General features: G+C 55.0%; 1 protein-coding gene across 3 annotated transcripts; it reads left to right on the forward strand.

The window, feature by feature from the left end:
• The first annotated feature begins 24 nt into the window (after window positions 1–24).
• ZNF142 (zinc finger protein 142) lies at window positions 25–17,459 on the forward strand. 3 transcript variants are annotated; one of them, XM_088021553.1, is made up of 10 exons: window positions 25–278; window positions 545–697; window positions 2,206–2,520; window positions 5,263–5,862; window positions 6,959–7,126; window positions 8,233–9,057; window positions 11,130–11,307; window positions 12,079–14,995; window positions 15,541–15,646; window positions 16,591–17,459. In XM_088021553.1, exons 3-10 carry the CDS (start codon window positions 2,241–2,243, stop codon window positions 17,058–17,060), a joined length of 5,544 nt encoding a protein of 1,847 aa, XP_087877679.1. In that variant the 5' UTR covers window positions 25–278; window positions 545–697; window positions 2,206–2,240; the 3' UTR covers window positions 17,061–17,459. The 3 variants fall into 3 exon arrangements, with proteins under 3 accessions (XP_087877679.1, XP_027947940.1, XP_027947941.1); XM_028092139.2 differs by having other exon boundaries at window positions 25–552; XM_028092140.2 differs by lacking the exon at window positions 545–697.
• The last annotated feature ends 82 nt before the right edge of the window (window positions 17,460–17,541 follow it).

Consider the following 17,541-nt stretch of genomic DNA (forward strand, 5'->3'; position numbering starts at 1 on the left):
TTCCCGCCACACCCACCCAGCGGGCCCTGCCGCTCTGCCCCACAACTCTCGATGGTACTCCTTGAGCTTCTCGGTTGGGGGAAGGGGCGAGGGGAAACGCCAGAGAAAACCATAGAGTATCCCGTCAGCCGACGAGGGGAAGAGAGAGCGGCCTCCACCGGCCCCGAAGTCCTAGAGGTGGCTGGGCCGGAGGCGGTCGCACAAAGGGAGTCCCGGGAGGCCGCTCCAGCCCGTGGCGGACCATAGAGACTCGGCTCCCGCCCGCCCTGGGCCGGGAGGTGAGTGAGCAGCTGCCGGGCGGGAAGTAGTAGTGGGTGCGTGTGGAGCGGGCCGCAGGCAAAAGTTTCTCGAGCCCCAGGATGAGGGTGGGCCTGGGCAGCGGGACCACTCGGGAGGAGGTGCTGAAGGGAGCACGCCGACGATCGGGGCCCCGGCGCATCACAGCAGCAGTCCCGGTGCCCCAGCCGCGTCACTGCCCTGGACCCCGCCCGGTTACCCGCTGCCTCTCCTCAGGACCGTAATCATGACGATGCGCCATCCCAAGCTTTGCAGGTTACAAAAACGCCTTTCCCATTTGCTGGCTTTTGTGATTCTCGCTCCCGCCCAACGATGTGGACGCTGTCATCACCTCCACTTTACAGATAGGAAAGCTGAGGCCCTGGGAAGCGAGGTGACTGTGTCTGTCTGAGGCTACGCGGTGAGTCAGAGCCCAAAGGCAGGTGAAATCCCGGGTGCCTCGGGTCTCATTCTTTCCGCAGGCCCTCTCTCCACCTTAGTTTGTCCTTTCTCTTCCTTAATGCCTCTGCCCCAAAGATATGCTCATTTCTCCTCTTGTGACTACCTGTTTCCCACCTCACCCGCCTTCCAGCGGCTGACGGTTCAGGTTCTCCATCTAGAAGGACCTAGTCCTCGGCTCCCCACAGAGCGGTGATAATATTCAGTAAGTGAAGGCTGTGGTTTCCAGAGAACCCTCTGACCGTGGAAGTGCACTTCCCAGCTCCCTTCCCCTGAGCCGAGGTTTTGAGTTGCAGGGTTTTCACTTGCAACCTGATTTCCTAGCACTAAGCCCTCACTCAACGGGCATGACTCAATTTCGTGAAGCTATTACCGTCATTCTTATACATTACTAATTATTCAGCTTCAGCTAATTTTAGCCCTGTAAACAGGATATGCAGTTTAGTTGCCATTCATTTCTTGATTGTGTTCTAGTGTTTTCAATATGAGGCCATAGTCAATGAGTTTGATATTTCTCTGGGTGGGTTACTTTATACCTAAGGAACCACTGGTTTGTTATCTTTGTAGAAATCTAGCTTTCCTCTGATGCATCTCCGTGTCAGCAGTTCTTCACTAGAATCTCATCCGTCTGACTTGCGAAGATTGTTGTGGTTTGTGTTCAGTGAAGTGATATTGTCAGTCAATTCCACTCAGAAAGCTCCAAGTCTAGGGAGGGAGACTGATAGGTAACAACGTGGTGTGACAGAGTTTCTGGCAGAGCTAGGTACAAGGTGCCAGTGGGACCCCAGAGAGAGTAACTTCTATAAACAGTGTCAAGAAACCATAGCCAAAGTGACCTTTGTGCAGATTCTTAAAGGATGGGAGTTGATTAGCCAGATGAGAGAGATGGAGAAGGGGAAAAGGCCCATCAGGTTGGGGGGGGGCATGTGTGAAGGTATGGGAGCAAAAGAGGATGTGGTGAGCCTGGGGTGTGGCAGCTCATTGATATGGCTGGGTCAGAGGTCTATTAAGGGGAGAAGTGGAAGATGAGTCTGGAGAGGTCAGCAGGGTCAGATCCTGAAGGAAGGGCCTTAGACCCATACTAAGGAACAGTGAAATCATAGTATGTTAGGAGGGGAAGGGACCTCTGAGATCCCTTGGCCCCAGTTTTGGTGCAGATAAGAAAACTGAGGCCCAGATTGCTTAACGATTTCACCAAGGTCACTTAGCTCCAAGAAACATAACCTTCAGTCTTTAATATATTGGCCAAAACTTGTTGGCTCTCTCCTAATGCTGATCCCTATTAGCATCTATATACTTTTTGTTCTGAACATTGTTGTAAAAAGACTTCTAGGTTAGCTAGGTATGGCGTGTTGCCATGCAAGGAAATGCCTAAGTGGGCAGACACTGGGCCGTGCCCCCACACCAACAGGGAAGAAAGTGAGATTTCTAACTCTGTTTTGTTTGGGTTCTCTTCCATTGGCTTTTCAGCACATAAGGAGACCACAGAACACCAGTCAGTGGTGATGACAGACTCCGTGTTGGACTCACAGCCAACCAGCAACACTGGGGAGATGGATGGACTGTGCCCTGAGCTATTGCTGATCCCCCCATCTCTCTCTAACCGTGGGATCCTGGAGCCCGTCCAGAGCCCCTGTCCTGCTGGGAACCCCACACCTTTGCCTGCTGACCCAGGCTGTCTACTGGTAGAGGCCACGGCAACTGAAGAGGACACAGGGAACATGGAGATCATTGTGGAAGCAGTAGCTGGAAACCTGTCCCCAGGTGCTCCTGGAGAGACCCCAGGTACCAACCCAATCACTAGCAGGCCACTGGGACAATCAGCCCTGAGGGTTTCTCTGTGCTATTTTTGACCCTTCTGTATAAATAATGATGAGAACACAAGGTAGCATCTTATTTTTATTCTTAGAGATGTTGTCATTTGGTTTGCAGTTGGTGAATGTTGATTGAAGGCTGGCAAGGTGGTTCACAACCTGGTACCAAGCTCTTGGCAGAGTCTCTCCGTGCAAGGACTTCATGTCTGCTAGGCAGGAATCCAGAAGGGAAGACCTTTTTGACACCTCCACCCAATCCTTACTCCTATAGCATATCGACCCTCCCACTCGGGAACTGCAGCCAGGGATTAGGCAAAAGGCCCAGTGTCTCCACCACCCTGGGCTTGGCAGGGCTTCCCGGAGGTAATCCGGTATTTCCTTGCCCTAGTTTCTTATGTGTAACATCCGTAACTCATCCAAGGCATGTTGTCAAGAGTGGGAGTTGAGCATTTATATTTGTGCTAGAAAAAAGATTCTCCCCTTTATTCTTCCCATATCTACAACTTCTTATTTTTAGATGACTTCCCCGTTTGTTAACTGCCATCCTCCGGCTACAGTTGTCACAACTTGCCTTGGCAGTGTAGTATAGTGACAACAAATCCTGGGAAAGATTAGCTAATTTGATCATAGAGTGTTTCTAAGCTTCTGTGTGGTAAAGCAAATAAAGAAAGAACAAACATGGGAAAAACATTTGCGATACAGACGAGATCGGGCGCGTTCAGGGTGGTATGGCCATAGACAACATTTGCAATACATAAGGAAGAGTTATTCTCTTTAATTTTTTGTGAAGATTATTTATTTATTTATTTTAGAGAGAGATAGCAAGAACAGAGCAGGAGGGTGGGGCAGAGAGAGAGAAGCAGGCTCTCTACTGAGCGGGGAGCCTGATGCAGGGCTCCATCCAAAGACCTCCAGATCATGACCTGAGCTGAAGCTCAACCGACTGAGCCACCCAGGCACCCCGAGTTAATCTCTTTGAAATTCAAAGAGCTCCATAATAAGAAAAAGAAAGGGTGTTTTGTTTTGGGGGGTTTTTTTTTTGAAAGGGAAAAAGAAACCTACACACAATTCACTAAAGAAGAATAAATAGTTAATAACCGTAAGAATGCGTAATCTCACTAACACACAAATAAATTCTAGTTAAAAATAATTACGAGGGGTGCTTGGCTGGCTCAGTTGGAAGAGCATGTGACTTTTTTTTTTTTAAGATTTTATTTATTTATTTTTGCAAGAGAGAGCACACAAGCAGGGAGGAGGGGCAGAGGCAGAGGGAGAAGTAGACTCCCTGCTGAGCGAGGAGCCCGATATGGGACTCAATCCCAGGACCCTGGGATCATAACCCAAGCTGAAGGCAGACACTTAACTGACTAAGCCACCCAGGCACCCGAGCATGTGACTCTTGATGTCAGGGTTGTGAGTTCAAGCCCCATGTTGGATGTAGAGATTACTAAAAAAAAACTTAAAAAAAATAATAATAATTATGATATGCCACTGTTGTTTCTCAACTTTGGCAAAAATTAAGCATTTTTTATAATATCTAGTGTTGGTGGGAAAACAGATACTGTCTTATAGCTTACAGAGAGTATAAATTTAGCATAATCTTTTGAAGATCAATTTATCTACGTAACAGATTTGAAAATATGCATACTCTGACCCAGTAATTCCATTTCCTAGGGCTCTGTCCTCTAGAAAGTGCTCACACGCATGCACAAGAATACAGGGGTAAGGATGTCTAGAGCCGCTTTATTTACAAGGGTTGCAAATAACCCAAATGTCCATCAGTAAAGGCAAGACCTCATTTTGACCTGTTCATGCTTGGAAGTACTATGAGCTGGACAAAAAACTATTAGATCTGAAGGTACGCATAGAAGAAAGTATCTGATCTATAGCAAGTTGGCGGGGGGAAGCAAATTGCAGAGAAATGACTCAGAAAGGTCTAAAACAATATAGACCAAATTGTGTGTTAAGGGTGGGGTTGGTTATTCTTTCTGTAGGTACATCCATGTCATTTGAATTGTTGCACTGAATTTTTCTTTAAACAAAGAAATGATAAAGAAAAAAAGAACCACCAGAGTAGACATGGCACAAACCTGGGCTGGGGTCTTAACAAGTGCAACAGCCTTCACCTCCCAGAACTCTGGGTCCCTCTTCTCATAGGGCAGCTAGAAGACCAAGTGCGTGTTTCCTAAGCCTTTCTTTATCAAGGTCCTGCCCATTGCTTAAGAAATGACCGTGATTACTGTGAACATGATTTGGGTCTTTTGAAAACAGATGTTCTCCATTTTAGGAATTACTGTGCCTTTGAAAAAAATCTCTTTACAGAATGTAAAAAGTAACACTTTGTCATGTAAACTGCAGATATTATCCCCAGATTGTCATTTTCTTCTTTTGAAATCTCCTAATTTTTCCTGTGGGCAAAACGTATTGCCTTTTCTTAATGCTTTCTGGATTTGGTTACTGCTTATTGTATTCGTTTAGCAAATGTTTATTAAATACCCGTTTTATGCCAAATATTGTGCTTCCTACTGGGAACCCAGGTACGTGTGCAAATAGACTGTCCCTGACCTATGGGGCTTACACTCCGGGTATAAGACTTAAGGTCCATCTCCATTCCACCAACATTAAAAGATTCACCTACGTTTTCTACTAGAAGCTAATGCCTGTGAGTCTCGTTCTGTCTGATTCCGTGCCTCTGTCGGTCCTCTGCCTGCAGGTGTCCTGGTAAAGGTGGTGGAGGTGTACTTCTGTGAGCGCTGTGAGCAGAGCTTCGCAGAGCCCGCTCTGCTGGCCCTGCACCAGTGCACCGAGACCCTTATACAGCCTCTGCCGGACCTCTCTGGCCCTCCATGCTCTGTAGAGCTGACCCCCAGCAACCTCCCTCTCTCTGGCCCTCCGCAGGGCCAGGGTCCACCAGATAGCCCCCTGCCGTGCCCTGTGTGTAGACAGGAGTTTGGCCAACCCCAGGCCCTGAAGAGCCACTTCAAGAGTCACCGGGGCACTCCTGACACCTTCCCCTGCCCGGAGTCTGGCTGTGTGTTCTCGGCAGAAGATCGCAAGGGTCTGCAGCACCACCTGAGGCTGGCCCACACCGCAGTTCCTGTGCCGTGTTCTTTCCGGGGCTGCCCCCTGCTCTTTGGGAGCCAGCAGGGCATGGAGCTGCACCGGCAGGCCCATTACCCTTTCCACTGCAACCACTGCAGCTTCATGGGCTCCAACGTCAAGCTCTTCCGGCAGCATCAGCGGAACCATGGGGCCAGGACGCAGGGAGAACTGTCTGCCCAGCAGAGTCCTCCATCCCAGGAGCTGCTGCCAGGTATGAGGCCAGGGTCCAGCAGTCCCTTGCCTGGAACGCGGCCACGGTCAGTCCTGTAGGAGAGGCAGTTGGTTCCGGTACCATGAACGTGTGCATGAATGCAAGGGACTCTGGAGCAGTGGTTCAGGAGGGCAGAATTACTGATAGACATGGGAAGGCCTCTCAAAACCTTGCGCCAGTCAGAATATATGAGACAAAAAGGAAGTCTTTGTCCATGACAATGAGTGAAATTTGGCTTTGGCAACACTGTGGCTTTGAAGTTACTTGATGACTATTCTTTTTTGATTCATTTCACAACTTTCTGAGGGCAAAAGCTAAAATGTTGTCAGCGGCTATAGCCACTGTAGACTTCCTTTTAGAGCAAGTGGGATGGGGCCAGAGAAGCTGGAGTTATTTTAAAAAGAAGCCTTCAATGAGGGGTGGCACCTCACTGAATCTTACTCCTCTTGGTCTCAAAAAGAAGGCATGGGATGAATAGAGGAGGAGGAGGAAGAAATAGGCCGGGAGAGGCCAGGATTCTGCTGAGAGACCTAGGCTTGCTAAGACTGGTTGGTGCTGTGTTCCCAAAGAGAAGACCCCTCTTTCCTGGGAAATAGTTCTACGTCTTTGCCTTATTGAAGCAACTGCCTCTGGAGAGGTAGAAGCGATGAATTGGAGGGGACAGGGTGTGACCCTGAATTGCTGAGTTAGGCTTCCCAGTAGAGCAGTTTAGAGGTCAGGCTATGTTCACCTCACTGGGCCACCGACCATTAGCCCTGGGAACCCGAGCGAGGGAAGTGCAGTCTACCCATTCTGTACCTTCCAGCCGCCTTCCCCCCCCTGCAGTGATCTCAAAGCCCTTGCCTTCAAGGGGTCTGAGGATGGTGTTATCTGAGGTTTGATTTGCTTTAGGTTGGAGCATTAATGATAGCTTAGCTCCTGGTCTTCCTCTGTCTGCCTTGAGTGGTAATAAATGTATAGACCTCGAATCCAAGTGCAAGGTTCTCTTCCACTAAATGGGGATGGGGTGGTCCTGCCAGCCAGGAAGAGCAGCAGTACAAGCAGCCACTGCTGTCGTTGGCTCCTGTAGACATTCTCAAGTTTTATGTGTCTCCAGCTCCCAAACTGCCCCCTAGAGAGGGAGAGCCGTCAGAACGAGCAGATACGCCCTTGCCCAGGCAGGAGTCAGCGGACGAGGAGGACGTGGAGGAAGAAGAGGAGAGTGGGGCACTGAAGGACACCCAGAAAGCCCTGGAGAAAGGCCAGGGGGCTCAGCAGTTAGAAGGTAATGATGTGGGCCGCCTGGGTGGCTCAGTCGTTAAGCGACTGCCTACGGCTCAGGTCATGATCCCAGGGTCCTGGGATCGAGCCCCGCATCGGGCTCCCTGCTCAGCGGGGAGCCTGCTTCTCCCTCTCCCACTCCCCCTGCTTGTGTTCCCTCTCTCGCTGTGTCTCTCTCTGTCAAATAAATAAATAAAATCTTAAAAAAAAAAAAGTAATGACGTGGTTAGGCTTGAACCTCTTGGTGGTGGGGAGGAATGGATCGTGGCTCTGGGCTTTCGTTTATAGTCTTTTGTTCTTAACCTTACACTTTGATTTGCCTAGTGGGGAAATGATAAATGGGTAAAGACTGTAGAAACAGAGTAGGGGTCAATAAGAGTTTGCTCTCCTGGGCTGGTTTTCTTCAGGCAGAAAACTCTTTTGCAAGGAAGGAGAGGGTGATATTCATCATATAAAAGTGCGAGAGGTTATTGGTCAGCAGGCTGTCTTGTCTGGCATTGGGCCCACGAAGATTTTATTTCTGAACCCTTGCTTCCCGGTTTTCCAGCTCACTAGAACATTTGAAACCCATCCATCCCACAAGGGAGCACGTTTACTGTCAAGTGAATAGAAAAGATCTGATTTGTATTTATGACCAGTTCTCTACGATCTAGAACTCAGTGAACCAGTGTTTAGAAGCAGGAGTACTTGACCTTCTTCTCTTCCCTTCTACACACCCTGTGGGTTTCTTTTCCTTCCAACCAACCCTGCTGGTCCCGCTGCATACTCCCGTGAATGAGGGCAGGAAGAACGAGAATGCTTCATCCAGATTATTCTCGTGAGCACCTCTAGACATAGGCTTAGGAACAGTAGGTGGCTGGGTAAAGCACTTCAGATGGGCCCACAACAAGGTCAGAGAAACCCTTGTGATTTTGCTTCTTCCAGTACTTGAATTTCTCATCTCTTTTTTGAGACGACGCTGTTTGAGATGCTGTTGTTAGGTTTCCTGCAGAGAAAAGGGAAAGGCCACGTAATGTTGCATCTGGGCAAATGGTGGTTCTCCCGTTATCTGGGCAGCCCCCGCCCTCACACAATCTCTCTGTCAACCCTCTCTACCTTTCCCTCTCCCAGGGGATGTGGCTTCTGGCACCGAGTCCCTCTTCAAGACCCACATGTGCCCAGAATGCAAGCGCTGCTTCAAGAAGCGGACGCACCTGGTGGAGCACCTGCATCTCCACTTCCCAGACCCCAGCCTCCAGTGCCCCAACTGCCAGAAGTTCTTCACCAGTAAGAGCAAGCTCAAGACCCATCTGCTGCGGGAGCTGGGCCAGAAGGCCCACCACTGCCCTCTGTGCCATTACAGTGCGGTGGAGAGGAATGCGCTCAACCGCCACATGGCTAGCATGCACGAGGACATTTCCAACCTCTACTCGGACACCTATGCCTGTCCTGTGTGCCGGGAGGAGTTCCGCCTCAGCCAGGCCCTGAAGGAGCACCTCAAGAGCCACACGGCAGCAGCCGCCGCGGGGCCCTTGCCCCTTCGCTGCTTTCAGGAGGGCTGCAGCTACGCGGCCCCCGACCGCAAGGCCTTTGTCAAGCACCTGAAGGAGACCCACGGCGCGCGGGCCGTGGAGTGCCGCCACCACTCTTGCCCCCTGCTCTTCGCCACGGCCGAGGCCATGGAGGCGCACCACAAAAGCCACTACGCCTTCCACTGCCCGCACTGTGACTTTGCCTGCTCCAATAAGCACCTGTTCCGCAAACACAAGAAGCAGGGCCACCCGGGCAGCGAAGAGCTGCGCTGCACCTTCTGCCCCTTCGCCACCTTCAACCCCGTGGCCTACCAGGACCACGTGGGCAAGATGCACGCCCACGAGAAGATCCATCAGTGCCCCGAGTGCAACTTCGCCACTGCCCACAAGAGGGTGCTCATCCGCCACATGCTGCTGCACACTGGTGAGCTGCCTCCCGCCCCTACAGTAACCCCTATAGTCGCCCCTACCATAGCCCCTACAGTAACCCGACCATGATGCCGAAGACACACGAAGGGCTCTGCGTCCGTCGTTTTCTTTGACCCCGTGTTCCTAGAGCTAAATCTACCATTTGTAGTTTACAAAGGAGCCTTAAGTGGAGGGTCCCTGGGCTAGTAAAATGGTTAAGCTAGGATTGGAATCCAGGCAGTCTCCTCCCATGCTCTAACCACAGTGCCGCCCACCCTCAGGCAGGTTTGGAGGGGTCAGATACCTTCCTTGGTGATTCAGGTTTTCAGAACATGCAATGAGAGACTGGGGAGACTGAGCCATCCACACCCGGGAGAGCCTTGGCAGGCAACTCGGACTCTTAATTGGTTGCCAGCATTATACCAATGCTTTGACTGACAACCAAATTCAGCTTCCTGCTACAGCAGCATCCCATTTGTGATCTCTAGGCAAGCATCAGTGGGTTGACAAGACATTTTTTTAAAAAATCTCATCAAAGGGGCGCCTGGGTGGCTCAGTCGCTAAGCGTCTGCCTTCAGCTCAGGTCATGATCCCAGGGTCCTGGGATGGAGCCCCGCATCGGGCTCCCTGCTCGGCTGGAATTCTGCTTCTCCCTCTTCCACTCCCCCTGCTTGTGTTCCCTCTCTTGCTGTCTCTGTCAAATAAATAAAATCTTAAAAAAAAAAAAAAAAATCTCATCAAAGACTCTAGTTTGGGAGGACAGCTTTTAGGCAGCTTGGGGCAAAGCCATTGTTCCCATTGAAGAGTTCATTTCTGTGCATGCTTTAGTCACCAGACCTCATTTTTCTGAGGCCCTTCATAAAATCTCCCATCTCTACAGTGCTCTAATAGTTTGCCGACTTCTTTCATATTATCTCATTTAATGTGTAATAACAGTCTTGCAAGGAAGGCAGGTAAAGGAGAGAAACTGAACATTTAAATGGCCCATTTTGGGATCACACAGCTAGTATTAGAACCGGAGCCAGAACACCATTTCGCTTGCCTTTACCACAGGGAAACGGGCTAAATGGGTAGGCAGGGATCACAGGGAAGGGTTCTGAAGGAGCGTGCCCCCTTAGTGCGAGCTCTTGCCCAACTCCACAGACAGCTCTTCCTTGTGTTCTTGCTGGGCACCACGGAGGACTTTGGGATGTCTCATTTAATCTTCTCACCAACCATCAGCAGTATTTTTGTTGCCCCCTCTTTGGAGGCAAGGAAACAGACTGGGAGGGGTTATATGGACCTGTCCAAGGCCACATAGTAGTAGTAAGCTGGGATCTGAACCACCACTTCCTAGCTCTGTGGTTTCCCTGTGCCTCAGCTTCTTTCTCTGTAAAATGGGGCAGTCCTAGCACCTGCCCTCATAGGGCTGTTGGGAAGAGTCAGCAAGAGGGGGCATTTTTTTTTTTTAAGATTTTATTTATTTATTTGACAGCAAGAGAGCACAAGCAGGGGGAGTGGCAGGCAGAGGGAGAGGGAGAAGCAGACCTCCCACTGAGCAAGGAGCCCGATGCAGGACTTGATCCCAGAACCCTGGGATCATGACCTGAGCCGGAGGCAGAGGCTTAACCAACCGACTGAGCCACCCACATGCCCCAAAAGGGGGCATTTTTATAAAGTGCTCAAGGGCACTTTGTAATGCACATTCTGTACCTGTTAGCTATTAATATCTTTATTAATGGGTTGGACTCTAGAGTCCAAATTCTTAACCACTGTGTTGTATGGCCTAATTTTTTCTCCTCTTCTGCAAAACTGGAGGGAATTGTGGTAAGTGGAGCACTTGGCCATTAGTGCCAACAAGCTCCACAGCAAATCCAGGTAGACTTGCCAGCTGGTTGTGGAAAGCATGGTCTTCACTTGCCCCCCCGGCTTCCTCCGCATCGGAGCAGAGGAGAGGGCCGGGAAGAGCTTTTGCTCGTGCTCGGCATCACAGCAAGCTTGCGGGCGTGGGGGCGGTGGGGTGGGGTGGGGGATGGTCTGTGTGCTCACTCCATCTGCGTCTGACCCATGTTTCCGCCTCTTCCATCCCTACCCCCACTCGCACCCAAGGTGAGAAACCTCACAAGTGTGAGCTCTGCGACTTCACGTGCCGAGACGTGAGCTACCTGTCCAAGCACATGCTGACCCACTCCAACACCAAGGATTACATGTGCACCGAGTGTGGCTATGTCACCAAGTGGAAGCACTACCTCAGTGTGCACATGCGGAAACACGCGGGGGACCTCAGGTAGGAGCGCGCGCACCTCCCTCCCTAGCCCAGGAAGCTGACGCTAAGCCAGCGTCCTCTTGAGCTCAGCCTGCTCTCCTGGCCCCAGAGCGACTCCTCCCAGTGCCCCTCTCTGCCCCTCTCGTGTCTGCTCCATTGCCTGCAGCTGGCCTCTGTGCCTGTGGCCCAGTCTGCACAGGGAGAGCTCCCTGGGCTCAGGGAAGGGAGCACAGACCCAGAGTCCAGGCCTAGATGTGAAGGTGGCCCTTGAGCTCTCACAGAGTCCGGGCCTGGGGAAGTCGGGAGACGGCACTTGCAACCCCAATCCCAGCCACGTTCCACATGCAGGCAAGCTCCCCTCCATGCTGGGGCACGGCTGGCCAGGGGCGTTCTCCTGAGCTTTCACGCCTCTGTGGGAGAACAGGATCTAGGCACAGACACCTGCCCCGTGGGGCCACAGCCCCGCAGCTCCTTCCGAGTCCACGGTGGGTGGCGGATTCATGCTGTCTTCCCTGTGGGGAGTAACGTAGAGTAGGGGTCGGAACACAAGCCCTGAAGCTGGGCTGTCAGCCCTTCACTTCCTTTGTAACCTGAGCAGGTTATTGACCTCTGTGCTTGAGTCCCCTCACTTGGAAGTAGATGCTGATGTCGGAGGGTAGCGGCAAAGAATCAGTTAGATGACACGAGTAGGACGCTGAGCATAGAGCCTCGTCCACAGGAAGTCCTTAGGGGCTGGTTACGGGAGATTTATCACGGCGACTTTGCCGCACCCCCCCCCTTCCTCCTCACCAGATACCAGTGCAACCAGTGCTCCTATCGTTGCCACCGGGCCGATCAGCTGAGCAGCCACAAGCTGCGCCACCAGGGCAAGTCCCTGATGTGCGAGGTGTGTGCCTTCGCCTGCAAGCGGAAGTACGAACTGCAGAAGCACATGGCCTCCCAGCACCACCCGGGCGCGCCGGCCCCGCTCTACCCCTGCCGCTACTGCAGCTACCAGAGCCGCCACAAGCAGGCGCTGCTGAGCCACGAGAACTGCAAGCACACCCGCCTGCGGGAGTTCCGCTGCGCCCTCTGTGACTACTGCACCTTCAGCAACACCACCCTCTTCTTCCACAAGCGCAAGGCCCACGGCTACGTGCCCGGCGACCAGGTGTGGCAGCTCCGCTATGGCGGCCAGGAGCCAGAGGGGCCCGGGCCGTGCCCGACCCCCCCACCCGACTCCGAGCCCCCGGGCCAGCCACCCGCCCAGCCTGTGGGGCCAGACGGTGACCCTGGGCCCGTGGTGGAGCCCCCCTTGGACGCGGCGCCGCCGGAGACCAGTGAGGAGGAGAGCGCGGGGAGACGGGATGGCGGTGAGGCTCCGCAGGGGGACGAGCTGGTTGGCAGCCCCAGTCCGGCGGAGGTCGATGAGGCTGGCTGCACGCTACACCTAGAGGCCCTGGGGGTAGAGCTGGAACCTGTGGCCGAGCCACCCCTTGAGGAGATGGCTGAACCCGCCCCTGTGGCGTTCAGGCCCCTGGATGCCTCAGGGCCCCTGAGACTGGAAGGGCCAGAGGAAACTTTGACAGAGCTGTCTACCTTCGAAGGTGCCGCAACTTCTGGCTTGGGTGCCGAAGAAAAGCCCGTTCTGGAAAAGCCAGTCCCTGAGGCCCCCCGAAATGCCTCTTCCTCAGAGGAGCCTCCTGACAGCTGGGCGGGAACCTTCAAGGCCGCTCTGGCCTCCGAGAGCGCCCCCCTCCCCCAGTTCCCTGAGTCAGAGTCCTTACTCAGGGCCCTCCGGAGGCAGGACAAAGAGCAAGCCGAGGCTCTGGTGCTGGAGGGGCGGGTTCAGATGGTGGTGATCCAGGGAGAGGGGCGGGCCTTCCGCTGCCCACACTGCCCGTTCATTACCCGCCGGGAGAAGGCCCTGAGTGTGCACTCCAGGACGGGGTGCCAGGGCCGCCGAGAGCCCCTGCTGTGCCCCGAGTGCGGGGCCAGCTTCAAGCAGCAGCGCGGCCTTAGCACCCACCTGCTGAAGAAGTGCCCCGTTCTGCTCAGAAAGAACAAGGCTTTGCCCAGACCGGGTTCACCCCTCCCTCCACATCCCCTGCCCCCAGGCACCCAGGTCTCCGAGGATGCAGAAGGTGGGAAGCCCCCACCAGCACCGTTAGAAGTAGAGCTGGTGCTCCCCAAAGATGCTGCTCCTGCGCTTCCTAGGGAGCCCGAAGAAGTAGAGGAGCCTCCTGGCACGCTCTGCGTCTCCACAGCCCCTCCCGCGGGGAACGCCTCACCCGCAGAGACCCCCGAGAAGTTCCACTTCGAGCAGGGCAAGTTTCACTGCAACTCGTGCTCGTTCCTGTGCTCTCGGCTCTCCTCCATCACCTCTCACGTGGCCGAAGGCTGCCGGGGGGGACGCGGCGGGGCAGCAAAGCGAGGGGCCTCCCTTCTGAGCAACGGGGACTCGGCCTCCGCGAATGGGGGGGGCACGGAGTGCAGCCCCGGCAGTGGGGACCCAGCTCTGGCTCCAAAGCAGAAGGGGGCTCGCTTCTCCTGCCCCACCTGTCCCTTCAGCTGCCAGCAGGAGCGGGCCCTGAGGACTCACCAGAGCCGGGGCTGCCCCCTCGAAGAGTCTGGAGAGCTGCAGTGCGGCCTCTGCTCTTTCAGCAGCCCCGCCGCCGCCGCCCTGAGGCTCCACCAGCAGCGGAGGCACCCCGCCGTCGCCGCCGCTGCGCCGGCCCGCCGGCCCCGGCCCCCGCTTCAGTGCGCCGACTGCGGCTTCACCTGCAAACAGAGCCGCTGCCTGCAGCAGCACCGGCGCCTCAAGCACGAGGGGGTGAAGCCCCATCAGTGCCCCTTCTGTGACTTCTCCACCACCCGACGGTACCGGCTGGAGGCCCATCAGTCCCGACACACGGGTGTCGGCCGCATCCCCTGCAGCGCCTGCCCGCAGACGTTCGGTACCAACTCGAAACTCCGCCTGCACCGGCTGAGGGTCCATGACAAGACGCCCACCCACTTCTGCCCGCTCTGCGACTACAGCGGCTACCTGCGCCACGACATCACCCGCCACGTGAACAGCTGCCACCGGGGCACCCCCTCCTTCGCCTGCCCCCAGTGCGAGGCCCAGTTCAGCTCGGAGACGGCGCTCAAGCAGCACGCCCTGCGCCGCCACCCCGAGCCGCCGCCCGCCACGCCGGGCTCCCCCGCCGAGGCCGCCGCCGCCGCCGGCCCCCTGCGCTGCGCGCGCTGCGGACTGCTGTGCCCCAGCCCGGCCAGCCTGCGGGGGCACACGCGGAAGCAGCACCCGCGGCTGGAGTGTGGGGCCTGCCGGGAGGCCTTCCCCAGCCGGCCGGCCCTGGATGAGCACCGGCGGCGGCGGCACTTCAGCCACCGCTGCCAGCTGTGTGAGTTCGCCGCGCGGGAGCGCGCCGGCCTGGTCAAGCACTACCTGGAGCGGCACGAGGGGGAGGCGGCGGCGGCGGCAGGGGCGGGGGGCGGCGGCCAGCCCCCTCTGCGCTGCCCCTTTTGTGACTTCGCGTGCCGCCACCAGCTGGTGCTGGACCACCACGTGAAAGGGCACGGCGGCACCCGGCTCTACAAGTGCACCGACTGTGCCTACAGCACCAAGAACCGGCAGAAGATCACCTGGCACAGCCGCATCCACACGGGGGAGAAGCCCTACCGCTGTCACCTCTGTCCCTACGCCTGTGCTGACCCCTCCCGCCTCAAGGTAAGGCCGGGGGCCGCCGAGGGCACTCCCTGGGTTCTCTGATCCCGACTCCCGGTTATTAATTCGTTCTGGGACCTCCGGCAAGCCCCTTAATGCCACCAAGCCTCAGATTCCTCCCCTGTGACAGCGGGGCAGGGGGTGGGGGGTTTCCTGGGGTGGTTGTGAAGGTGAAATTCCAGTATGCGTGCTTGGCCTGTGACAAAGGCATGTAGTAGTTCGGTGGTGATCTAGATGATCACGGCTAGCATTTATTGAGCACTTACTGCACGCTGGACGCTGTAATTTTAATTCTCACAAAACAGGAGATCTAGTTACCTTTGCTCTTTCTTATTTTATAGATTAATAGACTGAGAGTTAGGGGGTAAGCACCCAAAGGCACAGGGCGTAAGTGGAGAGCTGAGATAGGGTAGAGCGAGAGGTAGGCCCAGTGGGTTAGGGTGGCGTCAGAGTGGCCAGACCAGGCAGCCCGCTAGGTGACGGGAGCACCTCCGTTGAGGACCAAGGGTGCGCATTTTCTGGGCATACTCTGCTCTCCCCCCTTCCAGTACCACATGCGGATCCATAAGGAAGAACGGAAGTATCTGTGCCCTGACTGTGGCTACAAGTGCAAGTGGGTCAACCAGCTCAAGTACCACATGACCAAGCACACAGGTGAGTCTGTGGGGCACTTGTCGACGGGCCCAAGGGGGCCCCCCCAGCCCCCACTCCCTGGCACACCCAACCTCCCTGAGGTGGCGGATGCCCTTACTCAGATTCAGGGCACACATTAGGGGTAGAGGGGAGGCTGACTGGCCAGAATAGCTTCCCAACGCACTGAAGACCTATGAGAATCAGGAGAGAGGTGAGCCTGAGGGCCTGGACATGTGTACTTTGTAAAAGCTTCCCTGCTGACCGTGGCTCTAGGCCACCCACCCCCCAGTGAGAACCCCCCAACTTAAACATGTGACTGACAGAGGTCTGCTTAGTTCTGGCAGACACGATGGAACTATTTGGAGTAATGAGGAGAACATGGAAGGTTCACCTGTGTTAACTTCTTTTTTTCTCTTGGGTGTGGAGTCCATGAATTTTAGGTGCTCAGAAAACGGCTAATGATGGTGTGCCTGTATTATGCATAGGATGCCCTCGTGTCAAGGAAATAACCAGATGCATTTCAGGGCACTCTGCATCTGTGAGGGCCACCCTCTTGCCTCTACCCCTTCCTTCTTAAGCATTTTCTTTTACTTCTTGAGTTGAACAAAGAGTTCTATTTAAATGGATTCCCAAATTCCATGAGTACCCCATGATCAAAGGGGGGGTTGGAGTTTCCCGTTTGGAAACCCTATGATATCTGAGTGAGTATTCATTGCTATCAGGTGGCTACTCAGGGGTCCAGTTAGTTATCAGCGTCCATGGGGCACTCATTGTACACAAGGGGCTGTGTTGGGAGGAGGGCACAGAAACGTCAGACGGGGCTGGAGCGTTCCATAGATGCAGTCCTGAGTCAGCTTGCTGCCTGTGTCACGTCCCAGGATCTCAGTGACTCCTGGGCCCACTAAACGTTGCTCCGCCCTACCTTCGGCAGTAATTTTGTTCGTTGGCCCCGCCCCATCCTGTAGGACTGAAGCCATACCAGTGTCCCGAGTGTGAGTACTGTACCAACCGGGCCGACGCGCTGCGCGTGCACCAGGAGACACGGCACCGGGAGGCGCGGGCCTTCATGTGTGAGCAGTGCGGCAAGGCCTTCAAGACACGCTTCCTGCTGCGCACCCACCTCCGCAAGCACAGCGAGGCCAAACCCTACGTGTGCAATGTGTGCCACCGTGCTTTCCGCTGGGCCGCCGGCCTGCGCCATCACGCCCTCACCCACACCGACCGCCACCCCTTCTTCTGCCGCCTCTGCAGCTACAAGGCCAAGCAGAAGTTCCAGGTGGTGAAGCACGTGCGCCGGCACCACCCCGACCAGGCCGACCCCAACCAAGGAGTGGGCAAAGACCCCACCACCCCCACAGTGCACCTGCATGATGTGCAGCTGGAGGAGCCCAGCCCTCCTGCTCCCGCCGCGCCCCCAACCGGGCCCGAGGGCTGAGAGCCTGCCCGACCTCTTGGAGGGCGTGGTCCGAGACGTGCCAACTGGAAGCAGAGCTCGCCTGCGGCTCAGGGGCCTAAGGAAGGGCTGGCTTCGAGGTGCCCGGGTGGCCGGAGGCCTCCAGGGACTCAGGCTGTAGTACTGTGACGTTGATGGCCATATACAAGAGTGACACGGACCACAAATTGATTTCTGGTTGGGGCACACTGTGTTTCTAACCCGTGAGTGCCCAAGTCCTTCATCGCTCCCCCAGAGTCCCTGGCTCTGCGACCTCGGTTTTACCTGTTCTCTCTTCCCCTTCCCCCTTGCTCTGTCAAGTCCACACAGTTGCAGCTAACTGCATGTGCTGTTGCGCCTCCCACTCTCTAAAGCATGTTAAACAGAATGGTTCCTGGCTTAGCGACGCGTCCACGTCCGTGACTGAACACGGCCAGGCTGTCCTGCCGGTCCGCCCTGGTTCCTTCTCAGACCTCTGCCTCCC

Source organism: Eumetopias jubatus, unplaced genomic scaffold (assembly GCF_037043125.1).
Source record: "Eumetopias jubatus isolate StellerSeaLion01/CBP00866 unplaced genomic scaffold, mEumJub1_p1.0 scaffold_3, whole genome shotgun sequence".
NCBI lineage: Eukaryota > Metazoa > Chordata > Mammalia > Carnivora > Otariidae > Eumetopias > Eumetopias jubatus.

What these genes read in the sequence shown, in the direction of transcription:
- ZNF142 (XM_028092139.2), top strand. Translation starts at nt 2,241, where the DNA reads ATGACAGACTCCGTGTTGGACTCACAGCCAACCAGCAACACTGGGGAG. An exon ending in ATCCCAGGAGCTGCTGCCAG is followed by an intron (nt 5,863 to 6,958) that starts GTATGAGGCCAG and finishes ATGTGTCTCCAG; the next exon opens with CTCCCAAACTGCCCCCTAGA. An exon ending in AAACACGCGGGGGACCTCAG is followed by an intron (nt 11,308 to 12,078) that starts GTAGGAGCGCGC and finishes CCTCCTCACCAG; the next exon opens with ATACCAGTGCAACCAGTGCT.